The 23,524-nt window shown below is 37.6% G+C and overlaps 1 protein-coding gene across 1 annotated transcript; it reads right to left on the reverse strand.

The window, feature by feature from the left end:
• Window positions 1–1,559: 1,559 nt before the first annotated feature.
• Window positions 1,560–15,079, reverse strand: LOC147865511 (uncharacterized). The gene is made up of 10 exons (XM_087318338.1): window positions 14,879–15,079; window positions 12,340–12,498; window positions 12,044–12,218; window positions 11,674–11,730; window positions 11,529–11,599; window positions 2,804–2,876; window positions 2,662–2,721; window positions 2,490–2,590; window positions 2,319–2,379; window positions 1,560–2,007 (listed from the first exon to the last, which is right to left on the reverse strand). The coding sequence occupies exons 1-10, from the start codon at window positions 15,073–15,075 to the stop codon at window positions 1,642–1,644; spliced, it is 1,320 nt and encodes a 439-aa protein (XP_087174464.1). The 5' UTR covers window positions 15,076–15,079; the 3' UTR covers window positions 1,560–1,641.
• Window positions 15,080–23,524: the final 8,445 nt, after the last annotated feature.

Consider the following 23,524-nt stretch of genomic DNA (forward strand, 5'->3'; position numbering starts at 1 on the left):
CAAGGAAAGGGAAAAGAGGCTTTGTATTAAAGGTTATAATCATTATGTGTATATTTTTTGGCGAAGAAATTGAATTCATCAAGAGGAAGACAAGTATGTTAATTACCCAACTTCATGCCATCATTACATGGTATTCAAACCCTTCTGGTGTGAGGGGGGACAAGTGTGTCCAAAACCCCACATGAACTTATTAGCACATTAAGATGAAATAGAAGGCAACAATTGAGAAAATTTATTTTTTGGTGATGACTAATTTCCCTACGGAAATGAGAACATTCATGTCATTAGGTTTATTGGAGAAAAAATGTGACTCGGGGTTGATGAGCTTGTAGAGGCCAAATTCAAGTAATAATGTAAAGAATAGACCTATATATTGTGGAGTTTTCAAAAAAGTATGATATTTAAAAAATTACCACCATAAGGAAATGTTTGCCTTTAACTTGATTATTTTGTGAGACATCCAGACCCGTGCTCCTTTGCTTGTTGAAATTCATTGCAAGGATAAACAAGCCGAAAGTGATTTACGGACAAAAGTTCGTTCAAACTTTTTTTGGTTGCTCCATGTGATTCAAAGCATTACTTTTCTTTTACTTGCTCATATTGGGCCATGACTCAAGGGTTGTGAGAGCACTTTCCTAACTTTCTGTTCGATGCACTTCAAATACTAGAGCCAAATTTAGGTGCCTCTTCCAATGTTGTGACATTATAATTTATAAATCATTCCTATCATTGTTTCCCATAGACATCTTCATAGCAACCCATATTTAATGCTCTCGGTGTACTTGAATTTTTTTGGGAAACCAACAAAGACACTAGTTATGGAGAGATATAAGTTTTAACAATGTTTTCGTTTGTCCTTTATTGTAAGAAAAAAAGATCATGATAACAAAATTCATGTCTAAACACCCATTCCTACACAACTACTTGCATATATTGTTTGAATAAGTGGTTATAAACTATATATTGGCTTTATCATCACATCAACCTCATAAGGAGAATCATTGATCAAGATTGATAAAAGACCAAAACACTTTAGATTTACCATTTCTGTTTATGGTGATGACAAAATATGTCAGTGTTGTCATTTTCTGTAAATCATTCACATAAACAAAAATGGTTAGAACCCACCAATAAACATAAGCTGTTAATCATATACTGAAACCTACACTCTCATAGCTCTTGTGTTTGTCTGTGCACCTACTCGTATACACCATACTAATTACTCATCAATTAAATCTGTAACTGATAAGCAGCTCAAAAAGACGTGTTATTTGCACCATTAGGAAAAACATAAAAAGATTAGGAAAAAAACTATGAGACACTATAATGTCATTCCCTTGATTACATTTGATGAGATCAAGGATCATAAACTAATTAACGTAATTAAAGTTCTGATTTTTCTAGATCTCTGCAACTTCTTCTTAAGAATATTACTCACATTAAAGAAGTGCTCAATGGTTAGGATGGCATATCAATATCCAGCAGAAAAAATCTTCTAACTGATATTCTTACATTCCATACAAAACAATCTTGACAAAACAGCAGCATGATTTGATGCTTTTAATATTCTAATGGCTTTGATCTACAAAGATTCACATGACTAAAGTTGCTCCTATTTTGGAATGGATATACAACTTAGCTTCAACTTTTTAACTTCTTATCATTCCGCATCCTTTTTCGATATTCTCTGTGCTCATATGTATACTGTCGTTTGGAAAGTTGGTTTTTTAAACCAACACTTACTATAGCAGCCAGTGCAAGAGCTCTTGTATCCTCAGATTCAATCCCTTCGATAGTTTCAAAGAGTAGACAACCACCTGGAAGGGAATCCTTATCTACAGCTTCGAATTCAACACCTTTGTCAGATGATTTATTAGAAAATACTTTAAGCCAAGCGACTTCTTTCTGTGACATTTGTTGTGAAGCTGCCCCAGCCACCACCCATGCCTGTTCTTTTCCACTAAACTGTAAGCTTGTTGGGCAGAAATGTTCTGGCAGGAGAAGCTTCTGCAAAAAGAACTTTGTTTGGATAAATGAGATATGCTGATTTAGATAAATGTAATGTATGAGGGCAAAGGAAGTATATACTCAAGATATTAGACTCTCATGAAATTAGAGTGCCTTAATAGGCTCAAGTACAAGATGCTTTACCATTCAATAAGGTCATATGTGCATTGAATAATATTAGCTAGTCAGTGAATGCTCTTCCTGACTTATCCTTGAATATTTCATTGGCGTCCTTGTGTTTCACGTAATCTACAATCCTTCCTAGCTATAAAAAATTGCATGCTTTATCAGAAGAAATTTGTTAATTTCACCTGCAGAAGTGATAACTTCTTTGAACCAATGTTGCAGTTCAGGAAAAGAACACCATCTAGACTGAAACATCGCCATCAATCATTGAAGAGAGACCAGTTAAAAATAAAATTCTCAGAAGATACAATGAAGAATAGAAACATTTGTTATGCCAACTTCAACCAAGATTTCACCTTTCAATACCAACCGCAATGAGTGAACCATTGTTTGAGACTGCAATGCACGTTACTGCAAATGGGTGTTGTGACTCTTCATCATTTTTAGTTAACCGAGCCTAAAAGAATAAAATATTTTATTAAAGAAAGCTGGACAACATAAAAATGCCAAGATGAAGAACTACCTGACCTCCATTGTTGCATGAAATGTATCCAAAAGCCTTGCTGCATCAACATCCCACAACTGTACCTAGAGTCCAGTAACTCATGTTCTGTTATAGCTACACTATGCACGTTTTTTAATTGATTTATTACATCAAAGAGGGCATTACCATGCCATCACCACCACCTGATACCAGCAGTTCAGGTGATTCTTCTCCTACAAAAGATATGCAGGACACAAAGCTGCAAATAGGATAAATCTCTCTCTCTCTCTCGCTATGAATGGAGCTCTCAGGTGATGCAATGCAGTATATGATCATTGAAAATAGATTACTAGAGAAATAAAGGATGAAGTGGCAGATGCTAAAATGTCAAAATTGGAATATTACATTGGTAAATATTAACCCTCAATGTTGCCCCCAACATGAGGAAACAATACCAGAACATATACAATTGCATCGTACTTCCCCCATGAGCCTTGGCTCTCAAAGAGTCTTAACACTTCTTGAACTCATTTGATCAAGTTAGATTCAGATTAATTTTGGGAAGTTACTCATTTAAACAAGCTATAGTACCAGAATGCTCATTGCAAATGGTGTATCTATGTTGCCCGACACTGATGGTTTTACATGTAGAATACACATTGGAAATAGTGTGATTGACTATGTGCTACATTTTTAAGGTATTTTGGATCCAATTCACAAATTCTCACTTGGTGAATGGACACCAAAATCCAATCATATTACTTGTCGGTTTTGTGCGTGAGGTCATTGAAGATATCCAACGACTAAGTAAAAACCTTAAACGAGCACCCATGTATTCAATATGGTTGAGGACATGTTACAAATGACTAAGATACAGCCTGATGCAACACTAAAATGCAAATGGGAAGTTTTCAAGAAAGGTCATTTTCTCATGCACAAACAAATGCTTTTCGGCCAAGCACATAATTTACAAAGGCATTAAGAAACGTACTTCAAAGAAAAAATGGTTTGATAACGAATGACATGAAGCTAGAAAGACCGTTATGAGTTTGGATGTAGTCTAGGGTTAAAAAAAAGATCAAAAGCATTTGCATGAGTATAAAATACTTATTCAACGAAGGAGAAGAATATGGCAAGTTACTCAACAATCTCTCCAAACACAAACGAAAGCAAAGGCATACACTAAATTTTGGAGAAACCTAGAGGGGACACTTGTTGAGAATTATGGTGAACTTATATGAGCAATCAAATGCTGAAAAGATGATGTGTTACAGTTATTTTTCACATATGCCTCCCTTTCTTACGATTGAAGATGTATGCACAAGACTGAAGAAATTGCTCTTCAAAAGGCAAGAAAAATTCCATGTATAAATTTTGAAATGCTTATGTGGACAAGAAAATAAGCACATGTATTGATAAGTGACATGTTTAATCATGCACTGCAAGATGGCATGCCGTACAATTGGAGTATAAATTGGATCAAACACCATGGCATCATTGATCACATTGTCATCCTTCGAGTATCGATTGAACAATGTCACATGAGAGTTAAGGGTTTATATTGTTGTTGCATAGACTTCAAGAAGGCTTTTGATATGGTACATTGTGAGCATCTTTGAAGGTGCATAAAAGAACTCGGGATGCCAAGTGAGTATATGTTTTGAATTTCCTAAATTTCCAAGCCAACAAACAAATGCCATACATCCTCCTACTTCTTCAGATTGGGTCACTCATTCAGATCATGGCCATGAAAGGGTTGTCAAATACATGCTTAAGGTTCAAAAAACGTTTCCTAGAATCTCATGGTCGTAAAAAGTTTCAAAATACACAAACAATGTTGAGTATCACACTTTGATACAATGATCTACATTTGATCTCAATTGATTATGCTTTCCACACATCTTTAACCAAACCCAATCCTTACATGAATTTCTCACATTGACAATTTGCACTCTCAATTGCGACATTCATTAGTAAAGTTCTTGAACATTGAGAGTCTTTGCTCACTTTCACATGTATTACATGGAATTGAACCATATTTGACCGCCAAAGACGATAATAAAATCTATCTATCTATCTCCCTCCCTCTCTTCTTCAAGTTCATTTTAGTCATAACTTGGTCATATGAGCTCCATTTTGACAAGATATGGCTTGAATCAAAGCCCACAACATAATCTACAATATGACCTAGGAAGATAAAGTCTATAATCAAATAAAGATACACAAATTTCACATACAATGGCAAACACTCGCAATGGGCCCATAGGGTCCTGGACTATGATCAATAATGAGCCAGGAGCACCAAGCATTCTCTATCTCCATGCAACAAATTAAGCCACAATGGAGACGTTGCTTATGCATCATTTGGGTGTCTCTCTCTCTGTCTTTCTTTTCCTTCTCTCTCTATCTCTCTGTCTCTCTTTTCCTTCCTTCTCCTTGAGAATCTTACCAAACGTTATCCTCGCCATGGAGTTAGTTAGCAAGCAAGAGTATGAGCAAACTTTAGAGATACTGACTAGTGTTAGAATACCGATTAACAAGATTTGAAGACTGCGTCAAGGGGATCGTCCTGCCTTTACCTATGCCGCAGATTTCCACTTCCTAGCTTGATATTCCGTGGGATGAAGAAGCCTTAATGGATCAATTTCACTATGGACTACAAAATGATGTAAATAATTTGTTATTAACTTTCCATGAAGATATAAGATCACTTTTAGAAGCGATAAGTCATGTCGTGCAATGTGACAACCGCTTATTCGAGCGACGTTCAAAGCGTCAATTAATGTCATCACCAAAAACAAATCAAACATATACTTCGGTAGTAGCCTCAACACCTGCAAGCACTACCCAAACTTCACACATGATTCCATTAGGTGGTCCAAGTCCGATAGAGATTGATGTAACACGTCGTCGAGGGCCTTTGTCCAAAGCTGAGAAGCAACAACGTTGAGCAAACCGTCTATGTTTGTATTGTGGTGGTCCAGGACACATAGCAATCACTTGGCCACATATGAGAAATTTCATTCCAATTCCCCAATTACATCATCTAGCCCTAGTAGTCCCACATGTCATGGTCAGTCCAATAGTTTCAAAGTCTTGAGTTACCTTGATGAAATATCAAACGAATAAGTCTATGTTTGTATTGTGGTGGTCCGGGACACATAGCAATCACTTGGCCACATATGAGAAATTTCATTCCAATTCCCCAATTACATCATCTAACCCTAGTAGTTCCACATGTCATGGTCAGTCCAATAGTTTCAAAGTCTTGAGTTACCTTGATGAAATATCAAACGAATAAGTCCAACCAAAATCGGTGCCATTTGGTTGGACAGTCCTGAATACGTAAAGTCCGCCCCAAGTAGTGGTTCCATTTTATCGAATCATGTTAGCAGAAATTTTTCAGCATAGGTTGAGCTTAGCATTTCTAGGTGTCATCGACTTCTTGTCTCTGCGCTCTTAGAGTTAGGAGCCAACTCTTGTTTTATGGACATAGAATTTGCTTTATCCCATAAAATCCTATTGAGAAACTTCCCTTGTCCTGCATTTGTGCAATCATGGATGGTCGCCTTATTGCATCTGGGGATATTGTTGAAGAATCTGAGCCAATTTGAGAAGTCCTTGGTAGCTTTGTTTGTGTGATTTCCTTCAATATAATTAGTAGCCCTGAGCATCTGGTTATCCTTGGTTTGCCTTGGTTTGAACTTCATAATCCTCAAATTGACTGAAAAATTTGAGCATACAACGATTTCCAACAGAAACCTGAATCCAACTGCCTTGTTACTACCAACCGAGCTTTAAAACCTCACCAAAGCTCGCCCATCTCGCTACAAAAATTACAAGAAGACGGACGAACAAATGTTTTTCTTTGCAATAACAACAAATCCATCCTCTAGTTCACAAGGGGTAGGTACTCCCGTCCCTACTAAGTACTTAGGTTTTGAAGACATCTTCAACAAAGCGATCTACAACCTGGGCAAGAGCCACCATGGGGCCCAATATATAATCTATCACATTCCGAACTCAACACCCTTCAAGAGCACTTAGCAAATAGATTCATTCGACATTCTAAAAGCCCTGTTCGCGCACCCATCTTCTTTGTTAAGAAGAAAGATAGGTTTCTACAATTGGTCGTGGACTATCGAGGTTTAAACAAAATCACAGTTCGAAATAGATATGTTGTACCCTTGATATTGAGTTTACTGGAGTGTCTTGGTGGAGCTAAAAGTTTTCATGAAGCTAGACCTTCAAGGCGCATATAACCTTGTTTGGATACATCCAAGAGATGAATGGAAGACATCATTCCATACTCGATATGGACATTTCGAGTACACAATTATGCCTTTTGGTCTCACGAATGCGCCTGCAGTTTTTCAACACATGACGAATGATATTTTCCGCGACTTCTTGGATTCATTTACCATAATATATCTAATGACATCTTGATCTACTTGAAAACTCAAGAAGAGCATAACATACATGTCCGCCAAGTCCCTCAACGCTTACGCCTTCATGTGCATAGCCTTGTTCCCACACATCCGTTGTCGCAAAAATACGACGAGGATACGTGAACTTGAGGCAGGACCCCGGGGCCTCCGACTAGAGGATATCACATTCGTGCTTTTATATTTTTAACAATTAACGGAAATAAGAAATCTAATAATTTTCATTAACAAAGGAAAAGAAATTACAATGTCCCAAGATTGGGATTCAAAAGTTTTAGGTTTACTAAGATTAATAGAAAAAGAAAAATTAGGGGTTTTGAGAGATATGGCTAAGGGAAATTTAGGGTTTTTTATTGTTATGGCTTCCGTCGGGAAAATTAGGATTAGGTTATACGAGAGATATGGCACGTCGGGTTCACCAAATATGTCGTGAAAATACGACGAGGACACGTGAACTTGAGGCAGGACCCCGGGGCCTCCGACCAGAGGATATCACATTCGTGCATTTATATTTTTAACAATTAATGGAAAGAAGAAATTTAATAAATTTTCATTAGCAAAGGAAAAGAAATTACAATATGTCCCAAGATTGGGATTCAGAAGTTTAGGTTTACTAAGATTAATAGAAAAGAAAAATTAGGGGTTTTTGAGAGATATGGCTTCCGTAGGGAAAATTAGGGTTTTTGAGTGTTATGGCTTCCATAGGGAATTTAGGGATATTATTTTTCTTTTCCTTCTTAGCTCCCTTATCTTATGGAAGCTAGATTCGTGTGTTTATGTACTAAGAATTAACCGAAATAAGAAAGATTGACAAATTTCATTAACAAATAGAAAGAAAGATTACAATGAATCCCAAGATTGGGATTACAAAAGTTTTAGCTTATGGAGATTACTAGAGTAATAGATTAGAAGACTTTGAGATATGGATTCGATAGAAAATTAGGGTTTTTTGGCTTTGATAAGAGATTATGGTTTTTGAGTTCAATCGCTTCTGTATGGAAAAAAATTTGGAATTATGAGTGATAGATCCCCCCCTAAGAAAATTTGGATTCCTAGTTTTGTCTCTCACCAATACACTTGCATGAAGGAACTTCAGTTTGCATCTCCAATTCCCTTTCATGCATCCCACATGGCATTTTCTTTAGTTGCATGATCTCCACCTTTTCTTTGCATGCCTTCCATATGACCTTTACTTTATGCATGCCCTCCAACTTTACTTGCATGCATCCACATGGCCTTTACTTTAGTTTCCTTTCCTTTACTTTAATTAGCCACATGATCCTATTATCTGTCTGTCTCGTTCGCCGCCCATCCAATCTGTCTGTCTGAAAGGGACTAAGGAGGTTACAAGTATTTATACAAGTTCTGAGATTGGGTATCTCTAGAATATACCTGACAAATATCTCTAGAATATACCCGTCTAGAATACACCATAGAATATTTCTAGAATACACTAAAGGCTCTAGAATATTCTGGAATGTATATATGCTAGAATATACAATACTCTATTATATACAAACACATGCTCATATCCAGATGGTTGAGCATGATGTCTTGTAGATGTAAGGTTGCAGTTCAATCCTCATTAACTACATATTTGATGTCACTGTGTCGTGACATTATCCTCCCCTTTACAGCCGCCTTTTCAAAAGTGTGGTGTAGGGGTGGACGGGAATTGGAGCATTAACGGGTGTGATCAATGCATGGGGAGAGCGACAGAGAGAGCGGTGCCATAGCTGTGTGTGCTTAGATACCAAGAACCCTGCATGGTTGATACACTCTACACACACACAGTGTTGTATATTGTCTCCTTGTATTCTCCATTGTATAGTGGATCTCTATTCTCATGGTTTTCCCCGTTTAGGGTTTCCACGTAAAATTGTGTATTTTGTTGCTTTCTGTTTCCGCGTTATTGTGTATTTCACAATCAGTCTTCCTCACAAATCTCAGGGAGCGAATCCCAACAGTATCTGCCCCTCCGGCCTTCCCGACCCGTTTTTTGTCGACCAAAACCACGTAGTTCTGGCACGCATATTCTACGAAGTTGGTCCTTTCCTCCACCGGATCGTTCCATCCGGTGACCTCCCGAACCCTCCTCTCCGTGCAATCCGCCTCTTCTCTTTTCAACTTCTTCCCGAAGAAGCCTTCCAACACCACCAGCCCGAATCAGGCGTTGTTTCCTATCCTGGCGTTCTTATCCTCTCCGACCCAGATGCCTGCCGACACTGAGTAGTGAACGGCTTTGACGTGTTGCACCGCCTCCTCCTCCATTATCCTCTTCATTCCGCCTTGACCGGTGTTCATCTCGAGAGGCCTCTGCATCTCACTACCATGCACCTAGGCATTCCAAAGATAGACGACATTGTTCTTCAAGGCCTCGACGAAGTCAGTGCAGTCCCTTCGGATGTGGTCGATGTCACACCACATGCATCGAAGGATATGAGGCGGCCGCCAGTCATGAGAAGGACCCCCGCCATCCCTCCGAGCCTCAATAATTTGGAGGTCATGGACCATCTTCGTGAGCTCCTCGAGACCCGCTCCCCTGAATGGTCCGTCAACCACGTTCGTCGATGTTGGGCCCGAGTCGACCCATCTTCTCGTCTCTTCCGATTGAGTCGGCACCTCCGCTACTACTCCCCTCATGGTCGGGCCGGTCGATGCCGACCCTTCGTCGTTCCATTCTCACCGTTTGTCAAAACGGTTGCATCCTCTTTTAACTACCGCCCAATCAATCGTGAGGTCTTCGTTTGTCTTCAGCAGGAAACCAACCTTCTCTCGGTCGCGCGAGTCGACCGACTTGATAAATAGGACCTTGCTCATGTCGAGCACGGTCCGGTCCAATGCCGATAGTCGCGGGAATCGCTTCTCGAACTCTCGAAGAAGCACCGTTGTGTACCTCCCTTTCGCCAGAAGCTCGACCCACTCCATGAGCTCCTTCGACAACCAAAGCGAGTCGTCGAAGCCATACCTTTTGAGGAGTCACTCTTCGAACTCCGACCAGTTACGGCAGTCGGCCTGTATCCTCGAGCACCTCGACGTGGATGCTCAGCGTGACAACTCTGGCAAATCCGGACAACCGTCTGTCGTCCGGAACATAGTACATAAAATTCGTGTTCATCTAGCATAACATTCATTTTCCTACATTGGAAAACGAATGCGAATGTTATTCAAACATTCTTGTGTATTTTTTTTGTTTTTTCCCCCTTTTTAAAGTTTTTTTTTCCCTTTTTTTAGGTTTATTTACCTCATAATAAATAGTTAATCCAGAAGTATGGTATCTACCATTCTTCGAGGGTGTTTACCATACTCGAATGATTGAAAACATTCACAAATGTGAATGCACATATGGCACGTACGGTTCATACTATGGTCTAGAATGTCTCCCATTAAATCTGCCAAATGTGTCGACTATCGCTTCGACGGCTCTATCGAGGCCCGCTGAGCTTTCTCGAGCATTCATGAGGCAGTCTACAGCGGCCACCATTGCTTCTGCAAGCTCGCCACCCCTTTGACGTCAGGTTCACCATAGATCTCGCGGAAGTCCGCATCTTGCGGGTCGGCTTGGACTGGACCACCAAGGTCTCGAACCAGGGAGCTTAATGATAGGTGCCGGCTGAGTGTTTGTTGTGACCTACCGGCCCTGGATCCGGCTTCCGGGTGATGAGCACACAGGCTTGTGGACACACACCAGCAAGCACGAGATGAAGCAAGGAAGGAGACGACCCAAACTAAGATCTCTCAATACACAACACACACCCAGATATAGAAGACAATGAATCGATTAAAGCAAAGAGAGGATACACGAATGGCCCTAGGCCGTGGAACAGAGCTTACTAGCAGATACACGGTGGTGAGCCCCCGGTCAGGGGCACACGGGCTCCCTACCCGAGCAGAGGCCTCACTCAATACTGATTCCTAACCCAGAGAACAGAACAGAACCTATCCGAACCACAACCCTTCACTCCTAGCTCTACTGTGCTCAATTCAACAGCACTTCAACCTCCTAAAACCAATTCCCCCTTACAGTCTCCCTCCCCTCCTTTTATAGTTCCAAGGAGGGTCAGTTACATCAGCTGCTATAACAGCCATTCGTCAGAGATTTCTCCCTTGATTTTCTTCCATCACCTGCCCATTATTCCCCTCTATTCATGGGCCCATAAGTACTAATTAAAGCTACCCTGTCTTGTACTTCTTATTTACAATTGTTTGTACATAGACCACCTTTGTGTGCATACGTGCACTCCCTTGTTCCCACGCATCCATCAAACCTTTCTCCGAGTGGCCAAAATCCTCCACAACAACGGCCATACCTAAGTTTTTACGAAAATATATACTACCTCCAAGTCCAGGGGTTATCATACCTTACCATTTAGAAAACTTTTAACTATAATAAGAATTCTGATTAGAAACTGTGGCAATTAGAAAAAACACCAAAATTTGAACATAGGAAATTTCTCCAGCCATACCTTGTATGTCCTAGACAAAATCCTTGAATTTCATGTGCCCCGTTCAATGGTTTTTCGGGGAAGACGCTAACCTGGAAATAGACGTAACAATTTTAACCAGCAACCTTGAAATCTGGTGTAATCTATGATTATCATAGCATCTTACACGTATCTTGAAATCCCGATCTGCTGTTACAATGAATCTACCATCCATAGAACATTCCTGATCACAGAAAGTCACAGAAAGCAATCAAGTGTTAAGGGGTCGACAAAAAATAAAGAATAACTGAAGTAACTGCACAAATGCCTACATAAAGACTTTTAATATAATCAATTCTTTCAATTAAAATATCAAGGATCATATCAGACAAGACAATATTGACCTACAGAACTACAAGATTTCCCATTGACTGCCATTATGGAGCAAGAGAACCAAGATTTAACTCAATTTCGCTGTCTTAAGAGGCTTAATTTACAAAGAAACATTACAAGCATGGTAACAAAACACAAGATATTAAATTAGGAGAGAGATGTACCACGCTTGTTATAATACTACAACAATGTGCTAGTAGCTGCGCTGATTTATCGTGAACAGAAGTGTGTTCATCCGATCTTGTTGATACCACATACACAACTCCAAATTTGTCCGCATATAGCAGCCATTCACCATTGTGGCTGAATGACAGAGCACTGATCTTCTTATTCGCATTCCTAGTAGAAAAATAAATTAGATATAATAGATAAGCATCATTAGTTTGCATTCGCTAGAAGTGAAATAAACTAGATGTATTAATTATACATGTACTTCACAAAGGGCGGTTCAGCATTTTACAAAGTTTTGATGCATAGCCATGATTCAGTATCCCATAGCTTCACAAGCTTGTCGTCACCAGCTGATGCAAATAGATTTCCCTGTCTATTGAATTTAATTGCTCGGATTAAATCTTTATGGTGTAATATGTTCTTGTCTAGAGCAACTGGGCATCTCTCCCTGTACAACGTCATGAAGAGAAACGAGATGCATAAATCACTGTTGAAAATCTGCAGTTTCCATGTGAACGCTAAACCCAATAGCAATAGTTTATTACTACATCTCTATTCTGTATCTAAATTATAATACATGTACTATGTGAGAAAACTTCAAGAAGTGTGTACAGAACAACCATTGTCAAGAAACAAACTGTCTAATAAAAAGTCTTTAATGTACAGAAATAACTATAGAATATATCCTGTCCATCAGTGTATGGGAAATCTTAACAAATTGAATGGGAATAATCACCGGTGAATGGGATACCAACAAAATGCAATTTCCAAATCTTAATGGCATGTACATCTTGATGTAAAATGGGACCGGTCACAACCGGTTCACAAGCAGAAATGAGAAAGACAATAACCGAAACAACAAGAAAACAGAAAATGCACAGACTCAGAGACACGAGATATTAACTTGGAAACCCTGAATGGGAAAAAACCACGAGAGACCACAGACTCCAAACAGAATCACTATATAGATGAGATTATACAAGAAGCTCAAATGCACCAACCTCAAGCTCGTCTTCATCTTACAGACGGGTACACACACTCACTCCCTTCGCACACACTGTATCTACACTAACAATGATCATCATCAAACATAATGATTGCCCTAGGTGTATTTATACTTATACACAAGTATGGGCTAATGTAGCCTCTAATTGGCTACGGCAATCATCCGATTCAGCTCTCTGCCAACCAACATCCAATTCGGCTCTCTGCCAGCCATCATCCGATTCAGCTCTCTGCCGGTCATCATCCGATTCGACTCTCTACCAGCCAGCAGTTCCGGCTCTCCAACTCATCCCATCCAGAGGGATCAGTTATCCCAATACATATGACTATTTTTGCAAAAATAGATAAAAAAAGCCAAACAATGTGCCAAGTTCCTAGGAAACTACTTTACTATTTCAAGCCACATCAGCCAGGAACCACATTTCTTTTGCAGAGATAGAAAGATAGACTAAAACATAACTTATACAAAAGATATCTAGCAAAGAGTTTGCATTTTAAAGCAGTATGAGGTGCAGCTATAACCTAAAAGACATAGAAGTATGTGAACCACCATAGCTTGCTTTACAAGTTCCTATCGTCCAACAATGGAAGAACCACATTGCTTTTACACAGATTTCAAATATAGTCTAAAATGAGAATTTTCCTCCGATAACCTAGCAAAAATTGAAACTTCCCATCTTAAAACATATGCTTGAGTTCTACTCTCGAAAAGAATACTAAAAACATGCCAAATTAAACAATAGTTAAAATACCTCGCACATCATGATAGCAACAAATTGCAAATGTTCTATCTACCAAGAAATATCCTTAAAGCCAAACAAAAACATGCAGAAAGCCATGCCAGGTTATACATCATATCAAAAACATTTGGCAACAAATAGGAAATGCCAGATCTACAAACCTATTTCCTCAAAAGGGAAACGAAAATTTATGTCCAGAAACGTGCCAAGTGATATCATAGATTCCTCGAAAAAGTACAACTTTATAAGAAAACGGAAATAAATAATTTAGCAACAAATTGCGAGCTCCAATTTAGAAAGCCATATATCTCAAAAGAAAACATGACAAATTACACTATAACTTTATATTGAAAGAATTTGAGTACATGTCCTTGCAGGTATATCATAAAAAAACCAAAGACATATATGTGCAAGAAAACATGCCTAATCCTCACTATAGCTGAGTATTGGAAAGATAGTTTACCACAAAAGAACAGAAAGAAATTTAGCAGCAAATTGCAACACGGCATTTAGCAAGTTATATTCATAAAATCAAAGAACGAAATGCTTGAAAACATATCAAATGAGAACATTGCTGCAGACAGAATTTACTGAACCAAGTGCTTGCAGTTTGAAAAGAAAACAGAAATATGTGAAAAAACATACCAAGCTAGACAGTCCCTGAGAATAAAAAGAATTCGTCATCTTCAAGCCATGTATTTGCAGCTAAATCCACAAAATCAAACAGAACTATGTGCAAGAAACGTGGCAGTTTAGTCACCAGAACTGAGAATAAAAACAACTCGTTTACATGAGGTGGAAAGAAATAATTTAGCAACGTAATGCAAAAATGACATGAAACACGTATATCCTCTCAAATAGTGAATAGGTGCAAGAAAAAATGATGAATTGCACCATAACTTCAAATAGAAGATAGAAAGAACTTCAAACGCCACGTTTTTGCAGGCCTTTCCTTAAATAATAGAGCAGAAATTACGTGCCAGGGAACGTGTCAAATTACTCGTCAAGTCTTAGAAAATCTCTAATTTTTTTTATATAAAGAGAGAAAAAAAGGAAAGGAAGTCAAGGAATGCAGACACTTACTGCATGTTAAAGACGCGAAGCTGTGCTCCGACAGCTAAGACGACGTGTTTGCCATGGGGATGAAGAGATAGAAGAGCAGGTGCAATCTCCACAACTTCACGTCCTCCATCGCATACCTCGGACACCTGCAGACCTTCGTGTTCTTCTACTTCTTCCTCTTCTTCCACCATCGCTATGGAACTTCCTAAACCCCCCATAGAAGCTTCGCTTCGGGACTACAGAATAAAATCGAGAGGGAAATAAATAACTCCCAAAATAACCCCCACGTTTTCATTTATTTCCTTGGATGCCCTTCTGAAACTTATATATCATTAAGGGGAAGGGATATGGGGGAATAATTATAGTTGAACTCTCACTCTTAGCACTTTATAGATAATAATAATAAAAGTAAAGAATTTTTGTTCACATCCAACATGGACCATGTCACCCATTGATTTGCACTGGGATGAACTACCAAGATCTATGTTGATCGAGAGAGATATAAGATTACATATTTTTTAGTGTCTATAGAAAGAAAGAAAGATATATTAATGTCTTCTAAGGCCAAATTTGGCCCATGAGACAGTTGGTTTACAACAAAATGGGTATTTATCCAATCATCAGAACTAAAATAAAAGTAAAGTAAAAATAGCTTAAGCTAAAAGAGTTCTAGTAGTGTACAAAACATGGTATACTTGATAAAAAAAGAAGTGACTTTGCACTAAGCCTAATTTCATTTCCACCCAAGCCTCTTGAAAAGAAGTGAGAGGTCAAAGGGTTTTGGTGTGGGTGTGACCCATGGTCCCGATGTACAGAGTGCCCTAGCCATGGCTTCTAGGCGATGTAGCTCACGTTCCCTTATTTTCTTTATTGCTTCTACACCACGTCGAGTTGGTTTGAAACCCGGCATCCGAGGACGTTTGGTTCTTCTTTGATTTTCTGCTTCATCAAGATTCCAATATTGACCCATGGGACCTAAATACACAAGTTTCCTTGATGCGTGTCTCCTTCCTAAAAAGGGATATTCATACTTCGAAGCACAAAGTCTCGATGTGTGAATAAGACATACATATACGAGGTCAATCTTTTAGGTGTTCTCTTTAGCATGATACTAAAGTCATCATCCCCTCTTAATATGTCATCATAGCTTTTACAAATTGCACTAAATGTGGAGCATGCATAAAGCAAGGGATACTTATCCTTTACTAGCCCTTTCTCGATACCTTTCACGTATTTATATTTGACAAATTGGGATGCTATAATGCAACTTCAATAACTAGCTCGTGTTATTGACTGCGGAGGTGTATTAGGGCTCTATGAGAGTTATTACTCATGTTAGTAATGAGATATGGTTGAATATGATCAATAGCTTTCTTCATTATATTGAATCCAATATTCAAGGTTAATGTTTGCAATGCATTATTCTAATTTTGTCCTTTTAGTATTTTCTCACTTATTCCTTAATGGTTCCCTTAACCTTTCCACAGTAACTATATATTTCATAGCATCACTTTGAAATCTCTAAAAGATCTTTTACACCCCATTTTGGGAACCATTTTTTGATGTCAACTACCCAACCATGTGAGAGAATTTTGTTCTTTGTGATTCTTTTGTAGTTTACATCCAACATTATTCTTTTAGAGTTTACACCTAACATTTCAAGCAAGATATGGTAATCTATGATTTAGCATATTCTTGAGTTTTGTTTGACTATCTGTAGCACCAATATCTATATAGGTTGATCATATGTTTCCAAAAGCATCTTGATAGGAGGTGGTGGATTTAACTCTAAGTTACCTCCTTACAAACATCTTTTGAATCTTCTCAATCTCATTCCATGCATTAAGAGAATTCGTGATACTTCATCTATAATAGTCATTATCCAATGATGAATATGTGGCATTGTGCATTTAAAGATCTCATTTGTAAAGAGAGTTACATCTTCTGCTTTGCCATTCACCGTCTCTTTTGTTCCCTTGTTAAGATCTTCAATATCAATGCATGTATATTGCAAGGTATTTAAATGTTCTCAACCATAGGAATCACTCCCTCATGCATATATAACCTTTCTACACATTCTTGCATTTGTTCCTTTGTAAATTCACCTTTGATGTTCTCCTTCTTACCTTGAAGTTGTCTTCATGCTAGTTTTGGTCAAAGCTTAAACAACATGTTCTTTTTGCTTTTACTGTATTTAGAAGTGTCGTCTTTTCTTTCTCCTCGCTACCTTTCTATATTGGTTCCATGCAAATTAAGGATGGGATGAGGGGGATTAATAGAGGAGGAAATCGAAGGTCACGAGATTAGTAAAATTTTAGGATTGTTTATAGAAGGGAGTATGAAAACAATGCATACGAAAAAGGACAAGTAAGTCTATGGATGTATTCAGTAAATGTAGTGTAGACCTAGGATTCAAGCACAATCCCCTAGTCTTTTACTTTTTTCACATTTATTGAAGTTGATGGGAAACTAGCATTATGCAAGTGGATGAGCTTTGATTCATATGGGGGAGAAAGAAAGAAAGAAATAAAGAAATGCCAACATATTTTAAGGGGTCAAAATGGTAGATACGACCACACTAGAGAGAGAGAGAGAGGGATTAAAATTTAATACATGTTTTATCATCCATGATGAGGCCAGATTTGAACTATGAGACCAAATCAACATATCATCTTGTATGTGACTCCTTTCTAAAGAAGGGGTTGCTGCTTTGTAATAAAATCTCTCTATGTGTGAACAATGCATGCACATATGTGTTCAACCTTCTTGGTGGACATTTGAGTATGATACTTACATTATCTAACAAGTCATCATATTTCCACTAATTACCATATACGCCGAGGTGCATATCTTCATATTTTGGTGATGGTGCCATGAAGCTACCTCAACACATAACTTATGCGAGTGAGTTTGAAGAAGTCTTAAGACTTTCTGAGAGCCTAGCCTCATGGGGGTAGTGAGATACAATTGCATATGTTCTAGCATTTTTACCTTGTATATTGGGGTTTAATATTTGCAATGTAACATTCCAATTTGGACATTTTAGCATCTTGCACTATCCTCAATGATCTCATACTTCATAATCTCACCTAAGAGCTCCAATAAATTTTTTAGTCCCCATCTCTTAAGCCATTTCATAGCGTTGAGCACCCATCTAGATGAAAGGATTTTGCTCTTATTAGTTTTTTGTATGTTGCACCCTATTTTCCAAGCTTGTTTTGGTAGTCAATGATCTAGCATATTCTTGACTTTTGTAATATACTTGTATACTATTTGCATGGCTAATACCTCTATAGGTTAAGCATCTGATTCTCATAGCATGATAGGATAAGATGTTCAAGATTTTATCCCCAATTGTCTATATGTCTATGTGAGAACAAAATTTGGATTTTCTTTGTTTCATTCCATGCATGTAGTGAGATGGTGCCACCCCACACTTCCATTCCATAAAGTAATACTTGTCCCACAAATTGAATAACATTAATGTCACTTCTCATCCTTAAGTATCACCTTGGTTGTCATTCTCAAACATATAATAACTATTCCAACTCGCTTGAAGTTTAGACTCGTAACACGCATTCCACCTACTTGTGTAATATTAAAGAGAGAGAGAGAGAGAGAGAGAGAGAGAGAGAGAGAGAGGGACGAATATTGAAGGATTATCAATGTTGCAACATCCCATTGCAGAAGTCCATAACTCTACCTCAAAATGGATTGATAATGAAATGAAGTCAACAATTTTGTTAGTGTGATTGTAAATAACTGAGGACAAAGTCTCTGAGTTTATGAGGGGGGGGGGGGGGGGGGGGGGGGGGGGTTACTTTTGTGTACTCTATACTTAAGATAACCTAACTTGAAAGACTAAATTTAACCTTCCATGTGATTTTGTAGCACAATTGTATGTCTATTTAAAAAATGCTTAAGATACCGTAACTTATTTTTTGGAAAAAAAAAGGATACCCTAACTTAAAAGACTAAATTTAATGTACACACAACCTTGTATTTTTGAGTACTCATGCTTAATTTAGTACCCACATACATGATGCTCAAAGAAACATTAAAAGAGAGAGAGAGAGAGAAAGATTTTGTTTTTTTTTTTTAAGGTCAAATATGATCTATCAAACAAAACATATGGTATTTTCACGTAATATATGTGAAAGTGAGAAACGACTCGTGATGTTCACAAACTTTGCTATGAATGTCGCAATTGAGCATGCACACACATGTGACTGTGAGAGAAATTCATGCAAGGATTGGGTTTGATCAAAGATGTGTGGAAAACATGATCGAATACAATTCATTGTTATATCCAAGTGTGATTCTTAAACTCTTGAATTTGTTTAGGGTAAAATGTGCAAAGTTGATTGGTCTCATCACTTATGCACCAATGTCCTATCTCATGTTAACGCAAGTGTAAACTATGTCTTATAGAAACAATTTGAATGGCATAGAAGAGGAACAAAGGGATGTGCTCTAATATGTATCGATGTATGTAGTTTCCCCCTTTAGTGAAGGATATCATTTGAGGAAATAAAAATAAAATAAACATAGATAAAAGAGTTCTAGTTCCATTTCCATCCAAGTCTCTCGAAAAGGAGTGGGAGGTCAAAGGGTTTCGATGTGGGTGTGGCCCATGGTCCCGATGTAAAAGGTACCCCGACCATAGCTTCTAGGCGGTGTAAGTCACATTCCCTTATCTTCTTAATTGCTTCTACACAACAAGTGACTTTGAGGCTAAACATCCGAGGGTGTTTGGTTATTCTTTGGTTTTCTACTTCAGTGAGGGAGAGGCTGAGTGGTGCAAGTGTGTCCATGCTCATCGTCCCCTCTTGTCCCTAAAAAATTTCATTGGTTACATGTTGGTGAATATTAGGAAGGTTATAGTTAGCATTTTGTAGCTTATTCTCTCTCTATGTTGTTTTAGCTCTAAGATATGTCTACCTAGTTTCTTTATATCTAGGGTATTTAATAGTTTGGAGACAGTGGGAGAGGCTCAAAGTATGTCTTGGTATTTTGCCCTTTTCTCAACATCATTTGGACACTTGCATGTAAAGTGATACTCATCCTCTATCTCTATGTGATGTAATCTACATATCCTTTCCTCTATGGGGACACCATTAGCACGACCATTCTCAACCTTAAGTTGGTGAGATGATACTCTAAGTTATCCAATAGCAAACCTTAGTGCATTTGGTAAGAACAAAACCCAACTGAAAGAAGTGCACGATGTTCCTTATAGTGCACCATTTTAGATGGGAGTGGCTCTAGTGGGTTGATCCATTTATGTCAAGTGTAAACTTGCCATATTTCTTGGCGTATTACTTTATTACGGTCCTCATGAGAGATTAAAGTTTTATCGGTCTCATGGTTGTACTTAAGAGGAGGTAGGTTATTAATGTCTAGGTCATTTGCAAAAAGCCAACTTACCACAATGCTATACCAAGAGCTATTATCGTCAAACTCATAGAGTGATCGAGATGCCTTGAAAGCTTGATGAGAAATCCTATGTTGTGATTGGCTATGTATCCTATCAATAAAAACTATAAGTTGAAAAAGTGCTTCTACTAGCATGGGGGGTAAAGTGAACTCTGCTCTAATGATGTCATGTGGCGTAATTGATTTGCTTCGGAGTTGATGTGATAGCATCATCACTAATAGTCTCTCTAATTGCGCCCACATGAAAGGTGGTAGCCTTGGAGCCCAAACCACTGATGCATACATGAGGGAAGGGGTCACTAAGGAGTCAAAGAGCCACCCCTTAGTTCATGGCTCTTGAAAGTATGTATGGTGGCATTGTCTTGAGAGAGAGATATATATATTTAATTATCGTCTTTAGAGGTCAAATATGACACATGACACCAAAAACATAACATTTTTCACATAATAAATATGAAAGAGAGTAAGGACTCTCGATGTTCAAGAATTTTACTAATGAATGTTGCAATTAATCAAAGTGCACATTGTGACTATGAGAGAAATTTCTGCAAGGATTGGATTTGGTTAAAGATGTGCGGAAAGCATGGTCGAATGTGATGAAAGGCACCATTGTCATTGTATCAAAGTGTGACATTGATCAAACTCCCAAACTCATTCAGGGAAAAATGTGCATAATATTTGACTACTCTCATCACATGTGCGCTAATGTCCCGTCTTAAATCTAGCAAGTGTGAATGAGAGAGAGAAGGTCCAAATTGTAGTTATCACCTAGTGTGAGGGAGATAGATTAACATAATATGATGACAACCAACTTGTCGAGGGTTGATTAATATTTCTTATCGTGCAAGGAGTGGCCAACCATCACCTTTGGCCAATGATCTATCAAGGTGAGTTTCCAATCCCTCACATATAGGTTGTGAGAGTTTATCCCCTTAAATTCTGCATTTGGGAAATGGTAAATTAGTTGACAAAGTAACATTTCAACCACATTGATTGTAAGACCAAATATTTAACAGATAAAAATGAGGGATGTGAAAGGTATACAAAAAATAAAAGAAAAAACTTTGGTGGAAGGGGAATTTCAACAAAACAATAGGGATAAGAGGCCACATGCCAATATATAAGGCATAAAATTTTATTTTCATTTATAGGATGAAAAATAGCTTTTTATTGCTATATAATAGGAGTGTATGAATAAGCAAACTTTCTCATTCTAAGAGAAACTATTTGATGGACCGAGATCCTACATAATAACCATGTAGCCCATACCAATGCACCTTGGTTTGCACTGTGATCTAACTATGAACATTGCCCCAAATTTTATGGCTCATTTCTTTACCATGGATGCTAGTCTTTAATGTATTCATCCCTACCATCATTCAGTTAGTTTGGACCTCTTGTCTAATAGGTATCCCTTAGATACGTCAAAAATCTTACGAAACATGCCTTCCACATTGGTTAGATTATTGTTATGGTTGAGGATGTATGGAGATTCTTGTGTATATAAAGCCAAATGACAAGGATAATATGCACATTGGCAAGTGGCCCATATCGCGACAAAGAGAGAAAAACCCTAGATTCTAAGGCATTCTTCTTGCAATAAAAGAATTGAAATAGAGGGGTGGATGCAATATTCCATCCCAGCAAACTTTAACAGACCCTTTGATGAGAATGCTTAATAAAGAAGATTGGATATTCTTTGCGACCTAAGTAGATTAAAACTTTTTTGGTGCACTAAATTTTCACGGTTACATAATAGTTAATGTAGAATTCGATATTGTTTCTGTAAAATTACATAAAACTTTTGGCTCTTGTTTCTGCAAAATTATAATTTGAAATTTGGAAAATCATTTAGTGTTTTTGTTTTTAAGATTTCAATGGATTATATTATTTTGATAGACTGAGTAATGATGTATAATGTTTGAATTTTGGTATATTGAGTTATTAACTTTGAGGAAATCATATCAAATGGAGGATTCATTGAAAGCATAAAATTTATATGATGTTCAAACTAGGGTTTGAGCTGTTATCTACCTCCCATGTGTATAAAGTAGTGTGCACGTTGAATATGGTTGCATTTATGGATCACCTTCCCCAAGGGGTTCCAATTACATTGTATTCTTATCAGTAGTCAATTGTCTAGACTCAACAATTACACCATTTTTACCTTGAGAATCCTTCTTTGGAGAAAGGATATTCGTATTTCCTTAGTTTTAATATTAAGTATTTTTTATCAGCAATCAAGCTTGGCGAGACCTACAAGAATAAACTTCGTAACATAGTAATTGATTGTATTTATCACAAACTTTTGGTGAGTTACTTCATTAACAATTGTTTTGTAAAATTAGTAGACCAATTAGATAGATGATGATATTTTTTATTATTTCAAGTGATGTTGTTGATGGTAGTACCAACACTACCTACTAGTTTGCATCTTGTTATTCCAAGTGAATGTTGTTGATACTACTACCAACACTATCTAGTAGTTTGTTTCTCAGTGTTAGTAATGATGTTGCTTATACTAGTACCAACACCATCTAACAAATCAATTTATCTATGTCCAAGTTTAGCTTTAAAGATACTCGCTAGAGAGAGGGGAAAGGTGAATATCCAATTATATCAAGCTGCAACACATGTATATCAATAGTGTTGTCCATTGATGTACACTTAATTTATGTTCCCTTCTTTAACCTCTCTCTCGTACTACATTGCACTTGTTGTATATACTTGAGCACAATAACAATGAACTCCTTAACGTTAGGATCTTTTATGTACTCTTAAAAAATATTACAATGATCAACTTCAAGATATTTTACCTTTCACAATTCTCAACAATAATGTGCACCATTTTGTTATCACGTCCCCTCATTAGTATTCACTTAGGGCAACCATATGTTTTCAACCCTGGAGTTCATGGAAAATGAAAATTTAACCCAATTTGATAAGAGACAAAGTTTTTTCTTTTTTATTGGCTTCCACTCTTATTAGTATTGCCTTACAAAAACATCATTTTGGTATTGAACCCTTGTGTCATGGAAAGTGAAATTGTAAAGTCATATTATGAATTTATTATTGGATAAATTTTGACGTTGTTATAAGAAGGCAATAGTAACATGTGATCCAACCCGTGGGCCATGGAAGTAAGTCCATAACTAGTAAAGTCACTTAGCGCAACTATATGTTTTCAACCCTAGAGTTCTTTCATTTTATGTAAAAATATTGCTACATAAA

This window comes from Azolla caroliniana, unplaced genomic scaffold, assembly GCF_043228905.1.
Source record: "Azolla caroliniana isolate FFs.n. ecotype wild unplaced genomic scaffold, voAzoCaro1.0.p SCAF_4, whole genome shotgun sequence".
In the NCBI taxonomy this organism is placed as follows: domain Eukaryota; kingdom Viridiplantae; phylum Streptophyta; class Polypodiopsida; order Salviniales; family Salviniaceae; genus Azolla; species Azolla caroliniana.

What these genes read in the sequence shown, in the direction of transcription:
- LOC147865511 (XM_087318338.1), bottom strand. Translation starts at nt 15,075, where the DNA reads ATGGGGGGTTTAGGAAGTTCCATAGCGATGGTGGAAGAAGAGGAAGAA. An exon ending in GTAGTATTATAACAAGCGTG is followed by an intron (nt 11,731 to 12,043) that starts GTACATCTCTCT and finishes TTCTGTGATCAG; the next exon opens with GAATGTTCTATGGATGGTAG. An exon ending in ATTGCGGTTGGTATTGAAAG is followed by an intron (nt 2,380 to 2,489) that starts GTGAAATCTTGG and finishes GCGATGTTTCAG; the next exon opens with TCTAGATGGTGTTCTTTTCC.